The 15,740-nt window shown below is 45.0% G+C and overlaps 1 protein-coding gene across 1 annotated transcript; it reads left to right on the top strand.

Annotated features, from left to right (window-relative positions):
• The first annotated feature begins 3,099 nt into the window (after positions 1–3,099).
• On the top strand, positions 3,100–15,349 carry CFAP107 (cilia and flagella associated protein 107). Its single transcript, XM_047083221.1, has 4 exons — positions 3,100–3,213; positions 10,380–10,493; positions 13,819–13,996; positions 15,168–15,349. The coding sequence occupies exons 1-4, from the start codon at positions 3,100–3,102 to the stop codon at positions 15,347–15,349; spliced, it is 588 nt and encodes a 195-aa protein (XP_046939177.1).
• The last annotated feature ends 391 nt before the right edge of the window (positions 15,350–15,740 follow it).

The following is a 15,740-nucleotide window of genomic DNA, read 5'->3' as shown; positions in this document are numbered from 1 at the left end:
GTTCTCCATCACCACACACTTTGCAGTGAGATAACTAACAACGATCACAATGCTAGTTTCCCTTAAGGATGTCCTTGATGAAGAAGTAAAAATTACTAACTTTATTAAATCTTGACCTTTGAGCAGTAATCTTTCTAACACGCCATGTGATGAAACAGAAAGTAGGTATGAGTTAAGCTCTGTTATTGCGCACCCAAGAATGATGTTCTCTTGAAAAAGAGTGCTGTGTGCAATTGCTGAAATTGTGAGCAGAATTAGGTAGACTTTTTTTTTTTTAATTAAATATGATTGTTACTTGAAAGCATGATGGGTGGACAAACCGTGAATATTCAAATTAGAACACTTGGCAGATGTTTTCTTAAAAGTGAACGAAGTAGGAGCGCCTGGGTGGCCCAGTCAGGTAAGTGCCCAATTCTTGATTTCAGCTCAGGTCATGATCTCGCGGTTTGTGAGTTCAAGCCCTGCCATCAGGCTCTGCACTATCAGTGCACTATCAGACTGCTTGGAGTTCTCTCTCTCTGCCCCTCCCCTGCTCGTGCTCTCTCTCTCTCTCTCTCAAAATAAATAAATTAAAAAAAAAAAGAACAAAATAAGTCTGACACTTCAGGGAAAACAGTGGACAGTAGCTGTTGCCAATGACAACAGTTTAGCTTTCAAGCTAAAATTAGAATTTTGGAGAACTTGTATCCATCACTGTGAACTTGTCAACTTCCTAACACTTAAATGCTCTTCTGATGAGATCACTAGTGATATTTAAGATCCTACAGATTTTTAAGATACCGTATAATAGGTCAACATTTGAAAGATCTGGACAGCTCAGGTATTCAAATGACACCACGATGTAACAAAATCACAAATAACTGGAAGGTCCCCTCAAAGCATGAAATCAACAAGTAGAGTTTAATGTAACAGAGTTCAAAGAGTTGCCTGAACAGGTTCAGATTCCACCTTGTAACTAACCTTTAAGAAACTACCGCTCACTGAGTTTTCCTGTAGTATCGAAGAATATCCACAATTAATTGCAAAGTCTATTAAAATACCTCTCTCTCTTCTAACTACGTATCTATGTGATATTAGATGTTCTCCTTTACACAGGACAATATATCATAACAGATGGAATTTTTTTTGAAATCAATAAATAATAGTCAATATATTTATATTAATCCACTGAGTTTGCCCGTTCTGTGGTACAAATGTTCCCACCATGACTGATGTGGAGCTGCCGATGTGATTTTACAGAATATGGTGTTGGGAAGAGATGGGCACAGTTGGCTCTCATGCACTGCCATGATCTGGGTCCAGATCACCAATACAATTCATATTTTATTTTATTTTATTTTATTTTATTTTATTTTATTAGTTCTTTTAGTTTAAATTTTTTTTTATTTTAGAGAGAGAAAGAGAGCGTGAGTGGGAGAGAGGCAGAGGGAGAGAGAGAGAGAGAGAGAGAGAGAGAGAGAGAGAATCTTAAGCCCGACATGGGTCTCAAACCCACAACCCTGGGATCACAACCGGAGCCAAAATCAAGAAGTTGAACGCCTAACCGACTGAGCCACCCACATGCCCCTCAATCCACATTTTAAAAAGCCCCTTTGGGGGGGGCGCCTGGATGGCGCAGTCGGTTAAGCGTCCGACTTCAGCCAGGTCACGATCTCGCGGTCCGTGAGTTCGAGTCCCGCGTCGGGCTCTGGGCTGATGGCTCAGAGCCTGGAGCCTGTTTCCGATTCTGTGTCTCCCTCTCTCTCTGCCCCTCCCCCATTCATGCTCTGTCTCTCTCTGTCCCAAAAATAAATAAACATTGAAAAACAGCCCCTTTGGGTCCTCAATAATTTTTAAGAAACTAGAAATTTGAGAAGTACAGCTCTAGAGAAATGGCTGTATCTGGGCACCAGGAGACACATACTAGATCCAAAATAGTCATAGTAACCACAGCTATATGCAACATGAATGAATCTTAAAAGCATTAACCATATTGAGGAAAGGAAACCAGACTCAAATGAATACATGCTCTACGGTTGCATTTATATCAAGTCCACAAATGGGCAAGGCTAAGCATTAGTGTTTAGGAACACACCCTTTGGTGCTCAGCCTATTAAAAAAAAAAACAACAAGGAAGTGACAACTGCAGGAGTCAGGTGGTAGAGGGAGGAGGCACGTGTGGCCTCCACGTGTGGTTTCCAGACTCCTTTGCTTAGTGAATAAACAAAATAATAGTCTTTCTCCCATCGGACTGGGTTCTGTGGGGATGGGACCCTGGTCTAGTCACTGATGCATTTATAGCCGCAGCTCAGTGCCCAAGATGTAGCATGTGGTCAGTGAGAGGATTGTGGGATGAATGAGGACTAACCAAATGAACCATACAGCATCAGCTTGAGCACAAAGATAGGATTCTCTGTGGAAACTCCTTGGGCAAAGGGGCAGACAGGCACTGAGTGGAGCCCAAGGGTCTAGGCCTGAATCAGACTGGATTTAAATCCCAGCTCTCCCACACGTGGGACTTTCAACAGCTACTTGGTCTCTCTTTGCTTCACTGTTCTCATCTGTAAAATGGGTGTAACGATGGCACCTGCTTCAAAGGGCTGCCGTGAGGATCAAATGGGTGAATGCACGCAGATATCTCAGAGTGGGCCTCACACATCAGTACTCATTACGTAGTGATAGAGTGCGACCATCTCAACTCACCCTTGTAAAGAGTGTCTTAAAGATGATGCCTCTCACGGGGTCACAGCACGAACACCAAGCCCTTCTGGCTCCTGCATTTGTGGTGGTTATTGCTGGTTTGATTTGCTTTTATGAGGTCAGTTTTGCTCCTGAAGAATCAGCTTCTCCCTTCAGGAGAGTATTTATACACAATCTATCACCATGGAGACAGTCAACAGTAGGGAATCCAAGATCACATCACCTCTCCCTGGAGGCAGAAAGCAGACTCTCAGGCCCATCTATTTTGTGAAGTTGGCAGGGTGTCATCTCTATCCACTCAGAAGAGTGGCTGGGACGATAAGAGAGAAAGACACCCTACACTCAGCAACTTCATAACATCTACCCACCCCTAAAGCCTGAAACTGTCTCAAGTCTAAAGACTCGGGGCAAGCACTTACCATGCAGTTTTTGGCTGCAGTAAGTCCACAGTCATTCTCTACCCCAGGCTGGAAGGTGGAGACCAAGTATTCAACCCGAGTGCTCACTGGAAACTGGGTGGAAGAGAGGAGGAAGGTAAGGAAAGGGAGAGAGTGGACAGAGGGCTTGGGGGATGGACTGATGGCAGGCAGAGGTAGGAGTGAGGTCATTACTATTTCCAAATTAGGGGCCATAGATAGTTACATCTTAAGAATGGGGCATTAGGGTCTCTGTGCTCTTCGGAGAGGAGTTACATTCAAGTAATCAGCAAGGTCCCTGGTATAGCTTGAAAACACGATAGTACAGGTATGAATATAGCTGTGCCTTACAGCATTATTTTCAGTGGAGTGTTTCTAGGCATCTGGTGCTCCCTGTCTCTAATTCCTCTGCATCTTGAGCTGAAGAACATCCGTTCTCCCTGGCCTGGCCCTTCCCAGAGTGTGGTACTTGCCAAGGAAGGCTTGCCACTCTTCTACATTGATGTCCAGGGATGGGCTCCTGTTCCACAACCTTGCCCGGCCTGTGCGTTTCAGTTTTTCTTTTATTTTTTTTAATTTTTTAATGTTTTTATTTATTTTTGAGACAGAGAGAGACAGACCATGAGCAGGGGAGGGGCAGAGAGAGAGGGAGACACAGAATCTGAAGCAGGCTCCAGGCTCTGAGCTGTCAGCACAGAGCCTGACGCGGGACTCGAACTCACAAACCATGAGATCATGACCTGAGCCGAAGTCAGACGCTCAACCGACTGAGCCACCCAGGCGCCCCTCAGTTTTTATTTTCAAAACAGAACGAATGGGCTCTTGGTGTTCCCGTGTATTTTAAGGCCACGACAAAAATACTTTGCCTGAATTGGCCTACTTGAAATTAAATATCTTCATTAGTGGCAATCAAGACTGAGCCACTTAAATGTCTGCAGAGACATGTAGACATCCTCATTTCTTCTTGGGAAATGAGCAAAGAAAAGAGAGTGAAATACAATTGGAGGCTTTGGTTTAAGTGTGGAGAAGGTTGGTGGTGACTTCTGAGAATCGGTAAAGGCTGTTTTCGGGGAGAACATTGGAATTCACCAGCCCTCTGGCTAGATGTGGTCTATGGCCATTGTTAGCTCTGATTTCACTTGGCCTTATTTGGGGAGTAAGGGTGTGTGTAAGAGAAGTTCCAAGGGCAAGAAGAACTGGCTGAGCAATCCTCCAGGCTCTTGTGGGTGAGGTAGTATCCAGGAATACTATGGGTTGGTCCTATACTTGGAAGAGATTGCATAAAGAGAGCAGAGTTGGAGTGATATCAGAAACCTGGTAGATGAGAAGCTCCAGCTCCTTATTCTCCCATGGAAACAACTATGGCCTGTCTAAAACAACTATACAAGAGCTCTGGGAAATAGTTAAAGGTCCACAGTGAACAAAAAAAAGGCCCAGTTTAGAAAAAGTCACATTCAAAATGGTAGGAAATTCTAAGGTATTTTTAGTTGCTTTTTTCCCCATTCTCTCCTTAGAACAGCATAGTTCAGTTTCAGAGAAGCAGTGGCTTAGCGGCCATTCCCCCTCCCTTGAGCCCAGAGAGAGTAGAGGCACATTTTTTTTTTTTTTTCCTGCAAAGAGGAAAAGAGGGCTAAAATTTTTATTTTTTATTTTTTTACTTTTTGGACATCAAACTTTTTATTTTTATTTTTATAATGTAGTTTATTGTCAAGTTAGCTAACATACAGTGTATGCAGTGTGTTCTTGGTTTCAGGGGTAGATTCCCGTGATTCATCGCTTCCATACAACACCCAGTGCTCATCCCAACAAGTGCCCTTCTCAATGCCCATCACCCATTTTCCCCTCTCCCCCACCGCCCCCCATCCACCCTCAGTTTGTTCTCTGTATTTAAGAGTCTCTTATGGTTTGCCTCCCCGTCTGTTTGAAACTATTTTTTCCCCTTCCCTTCTGCCATGGTCTTCTGTTAAGTTTCTCAAGTTCCACATATGAAAGGAAATATATGGTATCTGTCTTTCTCTCACTGACTTATTTCACTTGGCACAATACCCTACAGTTCAATCCACGTTGTTGCAAATGAGAGGATTTCATTCTTTCTCGTTGCCAAGTAGTATTCCATTGTGTATATAAACCACATCTTCTTTATCCATTCATCAGTTGATGGACATCTGAGCTCTTTCCGTACTTTGGCTATTGAATGGGGCAACGTTTTAATCTGTCTGGAGGCTGCCTAAAGAACTGGTCTCTGTTTTTCTTGACTCAGAGCTCAGATGGGGAAAAGTGTCATAGTTCATGTTTCAGGCCAAGAAAGGCTGTTGAAAGCAGACTGGTTACAGTGAGCAAAAGTTGCCAGGGGACTATAAACCAGTGAAGGTCTGAGGCCTGAGATTACAGGTAGAGGAATACAACGGAACATAAAGGGCCTTGAGAAGAAGCAGGGGAGACACTCTTTGGGAAATTAAGGCATTTTAAAGTAGCTGTGAATACAGACTAAATACAAAGGTACACACACACACACACACACACACACATACACGGGCCCAGGCAAGATGCATGCTCAGAAAACTCCTGAGAACTTAAGCCTTCCTTCATATCAGGCTGATTCCAAGCCTCTGAACATGCCCTGTTAATTAGTGGAGATCTTCCCTTAAATGGAGCCAGTTTGCAAAGACTATGAGAGGGGGCTGTTTTTACAAATGTCCATGTTCGACAAAAAATTACAGGACATACAAAGGAATAGTCAAACATGGCCCACTGAAGGGAAGAAAACCAAGTGGGGAAAACTGCCCTGGGGAAAGACAGACATCAGAAGGACTAAACAAAAACTTAAAAAGTCTTAAATATGCTTAAAGAGCTTAAAGAAGACATGAACAAAGGAACTAAAGGAAATCAGGAAAATGATATATGAACAAAATAAGAATATCAATAAAAAATAGAAATTATAAAAAGAAATCAAATAGAAATTCTGCAGCTGAAAAATTCAATAACTACATTGAAAAAATTCACTAGAGGTGTTTGGAGAACTTGAAGAGAGATCATTTGAAATTCTTGAGTCTGAGAAGACCAAAAAAAAAAAAAAAAAGAAAGAAAGAAAGAAAGAAAGAAAGAAAGAAAGAAATGTGAACAGAGTCTAAGGACTTATGAGACACCATTATGCAGACCAGTATACACATTATGGGAGAAAAAAAGAGAAGGGAGTAGAGAGAGTATATGAAGAAACAATGGCTGAAAAATTCCTAAATTTGAAGAAAAGATATGGGTCTACAAATCCAGGAAGCTCAGTGAATTCCAAAAAGATACATCCAAAGAGACCCACACAAAGACATATTATACTCAACCTGTTGAAAGTCAAAGATAAAGAGAGAATTTTGAAAGCAGCAAAATCAAAATGACTCATCACTGTACAAAGTTGCCTTTATGAGATTATCTGTAGATTTCTCGGCAGAAACCATGTAGTCCAGAAAGGGGTGGGGTGATATATTTAAAGTGCTAAAAAAAAAAAAAATCCACAAAACTTATCAACTGAGAATACTATAGCTACCAAAACTGTCCTTCAGAAATGAAAGAGAAACTAAAACATCCCCAGATAAACCAAAGCAGAAGGAGTTCATGGCCACTAGGCCTGCCCTGTAAGAAACAGAGCAATGCTAGACAGTAACTCAAAGTCATATGAAATAAAGACCTCTGGTACAGGTTAAACACATGAACAAATATAAAAACCACTATTATTGTGATTTTGGTTTGTAACTCCACTATTTTTTATGGGATTTAAAGACCAAATGCATAAAAATAATTATAAATCCATGTTAATGTGTACAAAATATATCAAGATGCCATTTATGACATCAGTAACATAAAATGGGAGATGGCAGGGCTGTACAGGAGCACAGTTTTTATGTCTGAGCTGAGTCAAGTTGGTACCAGTTTAAAATAGATTATTAAAATGATTATTATAAGTTTAGGATGTTATATGCAATCTCTATGATAACTACAAAGAAAATATCTCCAGAGTATACACAAAAGGAAACGAGAAGAAAATAAAAATGTGTCACTACAAAAAGTCAACTACACAAATGAAAGTAGTAATGGAAGAAATGAGGGACCAAAAACCCTGTAACAAAATAAGTAACAAAGTAGTTAAATGAAGTCCTCCCCTGACAGTCATTACTTTAAATGTAAATAGATTAAACTTTCAACCAAAAGACATAGATTGGCAAATGGGGGGGAAAACCCAAACCTGGGATGCAAGTATATGACTCATATGAGACAGTCGTTAGATCTAAGGGCATGCGTAGGTTGGAAGTGAAAAAAGATATCCATACAAATAACAATCAAAAGAGAGTGGCATGGCTATACCAACATCATAAAAAGTAGACTTTAAGTCAAAAACTGTTACAAGAACCAAATAAGGAGAGTACATATTGAAGAAAGGGTCACAAAGAAATAGAAAATTTGAATAGTTCTAGAACTAGTGAGCAAATTGATTCAGTAATAAAAACATCTCCTGGGGCGCTTAGGTGGCTCAGTTGGTTAGGTGTCCGACTCTTGATTTTGGCTCAGGTCATGATCTCATGGTTTGTGGAATTGAGCCCCACACCGGGCTCTGTGCTGTCAGTGAGGAGCTTGCTTGGGATTCTCTCTCTCCTTCTCTCTCAAAAAATAAACAAACATTTAAAAAAATCTCCCAAATGAAAGTCCATGACTAGATGGCTTTTCTTGTGAATTCTACTCAGTATTTTACTACTATAACATAACAAAGGCCATAAATGAAAAGCCCACAGCTATCATCGTACTCAGTGGTAAATAATCCAAAAATAATTTCCTCTAAGATCAGGAGTAAGACAAGGATGCGTGCTCTGCCAGTTCTATTCAACATAGTATTAAAAGTTCTAGCCAGAGCAATTAGGCAAGAAAAAGAAATAACAAGAAATTGGAAAGGAAGAAGTAAAATTATCTCTGTTTGCAGATGAGGGATCTTATATGTACCAACCTTAGAGACCACACATACAGAGACAAAACAAACAACAAAAAACCCCAGAAAAACCTGTCAAAACTAATAAATGAATTCATCAAAGTAGCAGGATACAAAAATCAAATTGCAAAAATCATTTGCATTTCTATACACTAAAAATGAACTATCTAAAAGGGGGATTTAAAAAATTCTATTTATAACAGCATCAAAAAGAATAAAATAGTTAGGAATAAACTTAACCAAAGAAGCAAAAGACCTATACAATGAAAATTGCAAAATATGACTGAAAGAAATGAAAGTTTATGCCAATAGATGGAAATACCTCCTATGTCCATGGATTGAAAGATTTAATATCATTAAGATGTCAATACCACCCCAAAATGGCTACACATGCAATGCAATCCTTATGATCTTTTTTGCAGAAATTAAAAAATCCACCCTAAAATTCACTTGGAATCTCAAGAGACCATTCTCGAGAATAGTCAAAACAATCTTGAAAAGAAGTACAAAGTTGGAGGATTCACATTCTCTGATTTCAAAAATTATTACAAACTACAGTAACCAAATATTGATATATTGGCATAAAGGCAGTAATATAAACCAATGGAATAAAATAAAGAGCTCAGAAGTAAGTCCTCACATATCTGGTCAAATGATTTCAACAGGGATCATTCAATGGAGAAAAAACAGTGTTTTCAACAAATGGTGTTGGGAAAACTGCATATCCACAGGCAAGAGAATGAAATTGGACCTTTATCTTACACCACATACAGAAATTAATTCAAAACAGATCAAAAAGTTAGATGTAAGACTTAAAATGGTAAAACTCTTAGAAGAAAACATAGGAAAACTTCATGACATTGGATTTAGCAATGATTTCTTGGATAGGACACCAAAATCATAGGTAACAAAAGAAAAAAAATAGATAAATTGGATTTCATCAAAATTGAAGTCTTTTAGGCATCAAAGAACACTATCAACAGAGTGAAAAGGTGACCCATGGAATGGGAGAATATGTTTGCAAATATTACATATGATAAAGGATTAATATCCAAAATATATAAAGAACTCCTAAAGTTCAACAACAAAAAAGCAAACGAACAATTAAAAATGGGGAAAAAACTGGAAAAGATATTCCTCCAAGTTATGCAAATGGCCAAAAAGCACATGAAAAGATGCTCAACATCACTGGTCATTAGGGAAAAGCAAGTCAAAACCGCGAGATACCACTTCACACCCAATAAGATGGCTAATATTGAAAAAAAAGAAAGAAAAAGAAAATAATAAGTGTTGGTGTGGATGTAAGTGAAATCAGAACACTTGTACATTGCTAGTGGGAATGTAAAATGGTATAGCTGCTGTGGGAGACAGAAGCTATGGCAGTTGCTAAAAACAGTACACATAGAACAGCCATATCATCTAGCAACTCCAGTTCTGGGTTTATAACCATCAGAACTAAAACCAGGATCTGGAAGAGAGAGGTTCATACATTATGTGTGTAGCAGCATTATTCAAGGCAGCCCAACGGTAGGATGGGTAAGCAAAAGGTAGCATATACATACAACGAAACGGTAGTCAGCCTTGAAAAGGAAGACAATCCTACCTCGAAGACACTATGCTAAGTGACATAGGCCAGGCCCCAAAGGACAAATACTGTAGGATTCCACTTGTGTGCACTCCCCAGAGGAGTCCAATTCATAGAGACAGAAAGTAGAATGGGGGATGCCAGGGGCTGGGGAGGGAGCCATTTAATGGGTTCAGGGTTTTAGTGTGAGAAGATGATGTTCCGGAGACTGATGGTGTTAATGGCTGTACAACCATATCAATGTACTTAATGCTCCTGAACCGTGTGCCTAAAAATGGTTGAAATGGTAAATTTTGTTTCGTATATTTTACCACAATCAATGTTTAAGAACTGAACCAGGAGATATAAGATAATGGGGGGAAAAAGAGTGGAACTGGGAAGAGCGAGGAAAACAAAGAAGAAGAAAAGAAGGAGGCTAGCAGGAGTGGAGAGCGGGGAGAGAGAGGACAAAGGGAACAGGTGCAGACCATGACAAGTGGCCGGGTGACCCAAGGAACAGCTTTCCTGAGGCGTGGGTCTGGGCAGTGGGGTGCCAATGGCCTGAGCATGTTCCTTTTCAAGCTCTGGGAGGGAGGGGGCAAAATGAAGCCCGGCTTGTGTAGGCTGTTGCCCTGGGGTCATGTCTATCCTTCCTCTGCCCAGCCTCCCATAGCCCAGGAGGGGAGGGGACGCTACAGAAGCATGAGAAGGTGCATCACAGAAGTTATCCTGAGTATTTGGTCTTTTTCAGTTCACCAAAGCCATGGAGCAAAGACCTCAGTCCATTTACAGAAAAGAGTATGTCCCCTTCCCGGGCCACAGACCCGACCAGATCTCCAGGTGGTATGGCAAGAGGAGAGTGGAGGTAAGTGGGGGAGGTGGGGGCCCCACACTCAGGCCTGGGATCCCCTCCAGAGCTCAGGAGACACCACCTCCTTCTAGGCTTGGTTCCCTCTGGGGACACAGGAGCAGTCTCGTGGGCATCCTCCCCCACCCGGGGGCCACTGATGGCATTCACCTTTATTTACAACCCACCAAATGTCAACCCAGTAGCATTCCCTCTGCCCTGTACCCCAGCACTTTCTTGGATCATTTTCCCCGTTCCCCCACACTTTCCCAACAGGAGGTAGGCAAAGGGTAAATACTGAATTAGGTGAACATAGTGAGGAAATAGGGGAGGTCCTCCAAAAACAAGTAGCGGTGATGCTTGAACGGCAGTGTTTTGCATCATCTATGCCCCAACTTCCTGTTCTTTTGTATAAAATCAAGGGCCATTCTGTCCTCTCCCACTCATTGAGGGCTTCATTGTGCGTCAGTGAAGCACATTGTGCGTCATTGTGTCACAGGCCTCCGGAGCAGGAAGCAGGGCACTGCATCCTCAGGACACGTCCCCCACCATGACCCATCTAACCCTTACCTGCCTAAACTCAGGGTGGGGGCCCAGAGTGAGGGGTGGACATTGTCAGATGGAAGCATTTTGGAGCTGGAAGGGATCTGAGAGATAGTTCAGCTCAGCACCCTCCTTTTCAGATAAAAAGGTGTCCCAGGTGTGGTCAATGGTTTGTCCAAAACCGTTTGGCTGGTTGGTAAGGGACAAAGCAGGTGGCCGGTCTGTAAATCAAGCAAGAAGTATCTTCATATTCCTTTACACTATCTGCTGGAGTTGACTCTGTCTTCTGCATTTTGGGGGTCCATCTTAGTATAAATAGCAGCAAATTTTCAGCTCTGTGCTGGCACCGCTGGGCTGTGTTGGCATCTCTGGACAATCCTGGCATCTTTGGATTGCACTGACTTTCCTGGAGCACGCTGGCATCCACAGACCCTGCTGATGGTCTGGAGCTGCTGGCCTTTGCCACTAGCGTGCCAAATGCCTGTTAATGTAAGGAAGTCAAAATAAAAACCCACGATCTGGGGATCCTGGTCCCCGGTTATCAATACATAAGAAGTGCTTAGGCTAGTTCTCAATACACATTAGGTGTCCTCTCTTTGGACTCATAACAAACCCTGATGAGATAAACACACACACACACACACACACACACACACACACAGTCCGTTTAAAATTAAGAAGCCCCCTGCCAACATATACACAAAATAGAACCAAGCAATCAGATATTCGCTTCTAAGGACTCTGTTCAAATATCTGTGTGCCAGGGACCCTGGACACAGTGTTGCTTCTGAACAGCCGTTTCAGTCCGTCAGCTGTTCTGTGGATTTCATTCTGCACCTCTCCCATCCCCCACCTCACACCTCCCCCTTCTTAGGCAAATGCTGATCTCCCTTCAAATTGACTTTGGATAGATGGGGTTAGCATTCCCCAGGGAAAACCCCCTTCCTGTGCTTTGCCCCTAGGCAGGTGTATTAACCAAATTTTCTATGTTCTGTATTTTATTTTATTTTATTAATTTCTTAAAGTTTATTTATTTATTTTTGAGAAAGAGAAAGAGAGAGTGAGTGGGGGAGGGGCAGAGAGGGAGAGAGAGAATCCCAAGCAGGCTGCCCACTGTCAGCGCAGAGCCCGATGCGGGGCTTGAACTCATGAACCGTGAGATCATGACCTGAGCCAAAACCAAGAGTCAGACGCTTAGCCAACTGAGCCACCCAGGCGCCCCCTATGTTTTGTATTTTAGATGGCTTGACATCTTAGGGGCCTTGCTGATCCTGGAGAGACTGCCTTCCCAGGGTTTGCTAATTCCTAGAGATAGTACACAACTTGCCTATAAACAAGCTTTTAGGATACAAAGCAACCAACCCAGAGCCTATATCCCAACCACCTTTTATCTAACGCTTCTATGCCAAGTCAATATACTTTTGCCCCAAATCACTCCAGGGCCAGGCACCAACAAGAGTGGGCACCCCTATAGCCCAGAGCCTGCTGAAATCATTCAAACTCTGTAATCCTCAACTCAAACTTGACTATCCTGCCTCACCTGTTCCTTCCCTTGGAAACCACATGGACAACCTGGGTCATGCTCTCTCTCTTTCTCTCCTTCTGGGTGTTTCCCTAATGTGGCCCCATGTGGTGTGGCATGTCTTTCAAAACTGTTTCTTTCAAAGGCAGCTGTCTCCCTCTCTGCCACCTGACCATACCTGATCAAAACAAAAATCCTAGGTACATAATCCAGACAGCAGGGCCACACCCCACACCAAGAGAAACTTGTGGCTGTTCTCCTTTCCCTGCCGTGATGCCTCCCCAGCACTTCCCTTGGTTCATGGGAACCCCCCCCCCCCGCCAATGTGCCCTCCCTGGCACTGGAAATGTTCTCTGGGCACCCAGTGATACGGATCTTGGGAACCCCTGCTTAATGTCTGTGCCTCCCCCCTTGTCTCCCTTCGGCATTGTGATCTGACTTATTTATGGAACCACTACTTGAAATATTATGTGCAGTCAGCGTTTCCAGACCATAGCAGACACAGACCTCCCTGTTTGGTCCAGACAAGAGAACAGGCATGGAAATCCACATTATCTTCCCCTGTAAATCAGCCCAGTCCTCCAAGATTCCCTTGCAGGGCCAAGAGGATTTTCTTAGGAAAAGCACTGATGCAGGCAAACGTCCCAGAATAAGGAGAACATGGCTTTCTTCTCCTTGTAAATAACCCCCACCAAAGAAATCGCTCCCCAAGTTTCCAGCTGAGGGAGCCATAAATCCTTTGCAGGAGAAGGCAATTTATGGGGCATGCTCTGATTCTTCCCATAGTAACTGATTGAAATACAAGGTGCTTATGTCAGGCTCGGTATTCAACGTCTTTCTCTAGCCATGAAAATAGGCACTTGGATGGATGAGACTCGAGACAAATCAAAGGGTATAATTTCAGATCACAGGGCAGCACTGAGATGGTTCTGACTCTTCCCATTCAGCTGGATGTCCTGACTTTCATTTTAATGTGTCCCCACTGCCCATTCTAGGGATGAATTGACTTGGCATGGGTTGGGGGCCCTCATACGGAGAACGGACTGCAGCCAAGATGGAATGTGTGTGTGAAGGTGAGCTGTGTCGGGTGGACCAGACAACCGCGTCTCCCGTTTGGTGGCCCTGAGGGCCCAGGCGGCAGACCCTCGCCGCCGGCCTGTGGAGGCCTCCTCGCCATCAGCACCACGAGCCTCGGTGGCAACAGTTTCTGCCTCCGTCCACCGCCCCGTGGATGCCTTGCTCTGACCAGTAACACACCCGCTGTGTCTGTCCTTCCAGGGGCTCCCGTACAAACACCTGCTGACGCACCACCAGGAGCCCTCACACCGCCATCTGATTAGCACATATGACGACCATTACAACCGGCATAATTACAACCCCAGCCTGCCCCCGCGTCGCACCTGGAGTGGACACAAGTTGCTGTGGCTCCCGGAGAAAGCAGACTTCCCCCTTCTTGGTATTTGTATAATTCAGGATTCCCCCCCGTAGTGGGCTGCGAGGGGTCCACAGCCACGTAGGGCTGAGGTGTGCCGGGCACAGGCTGAAAGACGCGCAGTGAGGGCATCAGAATGACCCGAGAGCGGGAGAATCCCGTGTCCCCCCAGGGCTGCTGCCTGCCCCCGCCCCCTGACACAGAGGTGACGCTGGCCGTGCACTGGAGCCCTCACCTGCGTGCACCATGGAAACATGGTCACCTGAGCACAGGTGGCAGGAAAAACACCGCTGCACATTCGGATCCGGCAGCTGTGCTAAATGGGGACTGTTACTTCCCAGGGGCCCTGCCCTGCGGGAGCACCTGAGGACACAGGAGTGACACACAGGGGAGAAATTCCTGCCCTTGGGGAGTCGTCATTCCAGTGGGTCTCAGATCAGACGCCATGCATGCATAAGATACCTTAAGATCTAGTAAATACGGTAATTTTGGACAGGGATGTGCGTCATGAAGAAAACTTATAGCTAAGCAACAGAAAATGAGGCGGGTGTTTGTGAATTTCCTTCGGGTGGAATGATGCTGGATGGTCTTTCTGGGAGAGATAGCTGAGTCGAGAAGGAGGGAGCCATACAGGAGTGGGGGCGGGGAGAGCATTCCAGGCGAGGGAATGGCAAGTGAAAAGGCAGGAGTACGGGAAGACCACATCAGGGCTCAGAGGCCACAGTGAGGAGGGGGGCTGTGTCCTTCCAGCAGAACTAGGACTTTGGAGTGATTTTTGTAAGAGAGGGCCTTGATCTGATTTACATTTCAAGCTGCCCTCTTTCTCTGCACCCTATGTTTTGTACTCCCACCCTTCCACGCAAAGGAGCGCGGGTCCGATGGTGACCTGCGCGCCACGCCCCGTTACCCTGGGGTTTGTCCTCGACATCAGCCTTCACACACCTGCACTGCTCGCTTCGCCGCTGGGGCAGGACGCTCCCCTCCATCCTTAACCAGTCACGGCGCTGACTTCTCCGAGGCCCACAGACGGGCGCCTGGTCCCTCCTGAGGACACAGGGAGCCGGCCCCCCGCAAGCCCTTCTTCCCTCCGGAGCCCTGCCAGCCTCGCTCCGGGAAACCCCCAGGGCCCCCGCCGCGCTGTCCCCCGGCCAGTCTACGCCCGGACCGTTCACGCAGACCCCGGCTTCTCTTGCAGCTCCCCCTACCAACTATGGACTCTATGAGCAGCTGAAGCAGAGGTGGCTGACGCCCAGGGCTGCCCTGAGGGAGAGCATTTACACCTCGTCCTACCCGAGACCGCCGCTGTGTGCCATGTCCCGGCGGGAGCACGCCATCCCTGTCCCTCCCCCTCGCCTGCACCCTGTCCCGCGCTTCTGAGAACGGCCACGGGCTGTGCAGGTGGGTCCGACCGGAGCCCCAATGTGCTGTTGGACCCGCCAGGCCGCAGGTGGCTGCCGACACACCCAGAGTGCTAAATCTGGCCCGGCTGAGGCCCCTAGTTCATGGTCCGTGTCCTCCAAACCCTCAGGCTCCTTTCTTTTCCATCCCATAATTAAAGCTCTTCCAGGCGATGGAGTGGCAGCTATATGCACAACTCTGCAGAATGTCAGGACTCTTAAGTTCCTCCCCCGGCCTTTCACGTGAGGGGGAACTGAGGCCCAGAGAGGTGACGTGATTCCTGCAGGTTCTCACGGCATAGACACCCTCCAGGAGTGTCTGGTCCATGGAGGAGGGGGTCTGACCACGAGACCCGCTGCAGAACTCCGGG

This window comes from Lynx rufus, unplaced genomic scaffold (assembly GCF_022079265.1).
Source record: "Lynx rufus isolate CCGP_SWC_20201006 ecotype Redwood Valley unplaced genomic scaffold, mLynRuf1.p SCAF_2, whole genome shotgun sequence".
Classification (NCBI taxonomy): Eukaryota; Metazoa; Chordata; class Mammalia; order Carnivora; family Felidae; genus Lynx; species Lynx rufus.
Note: the sequence above shows the minus strand (reverse complement) of the source record. Positions and strands in the feature narration are given on the sequence as shown.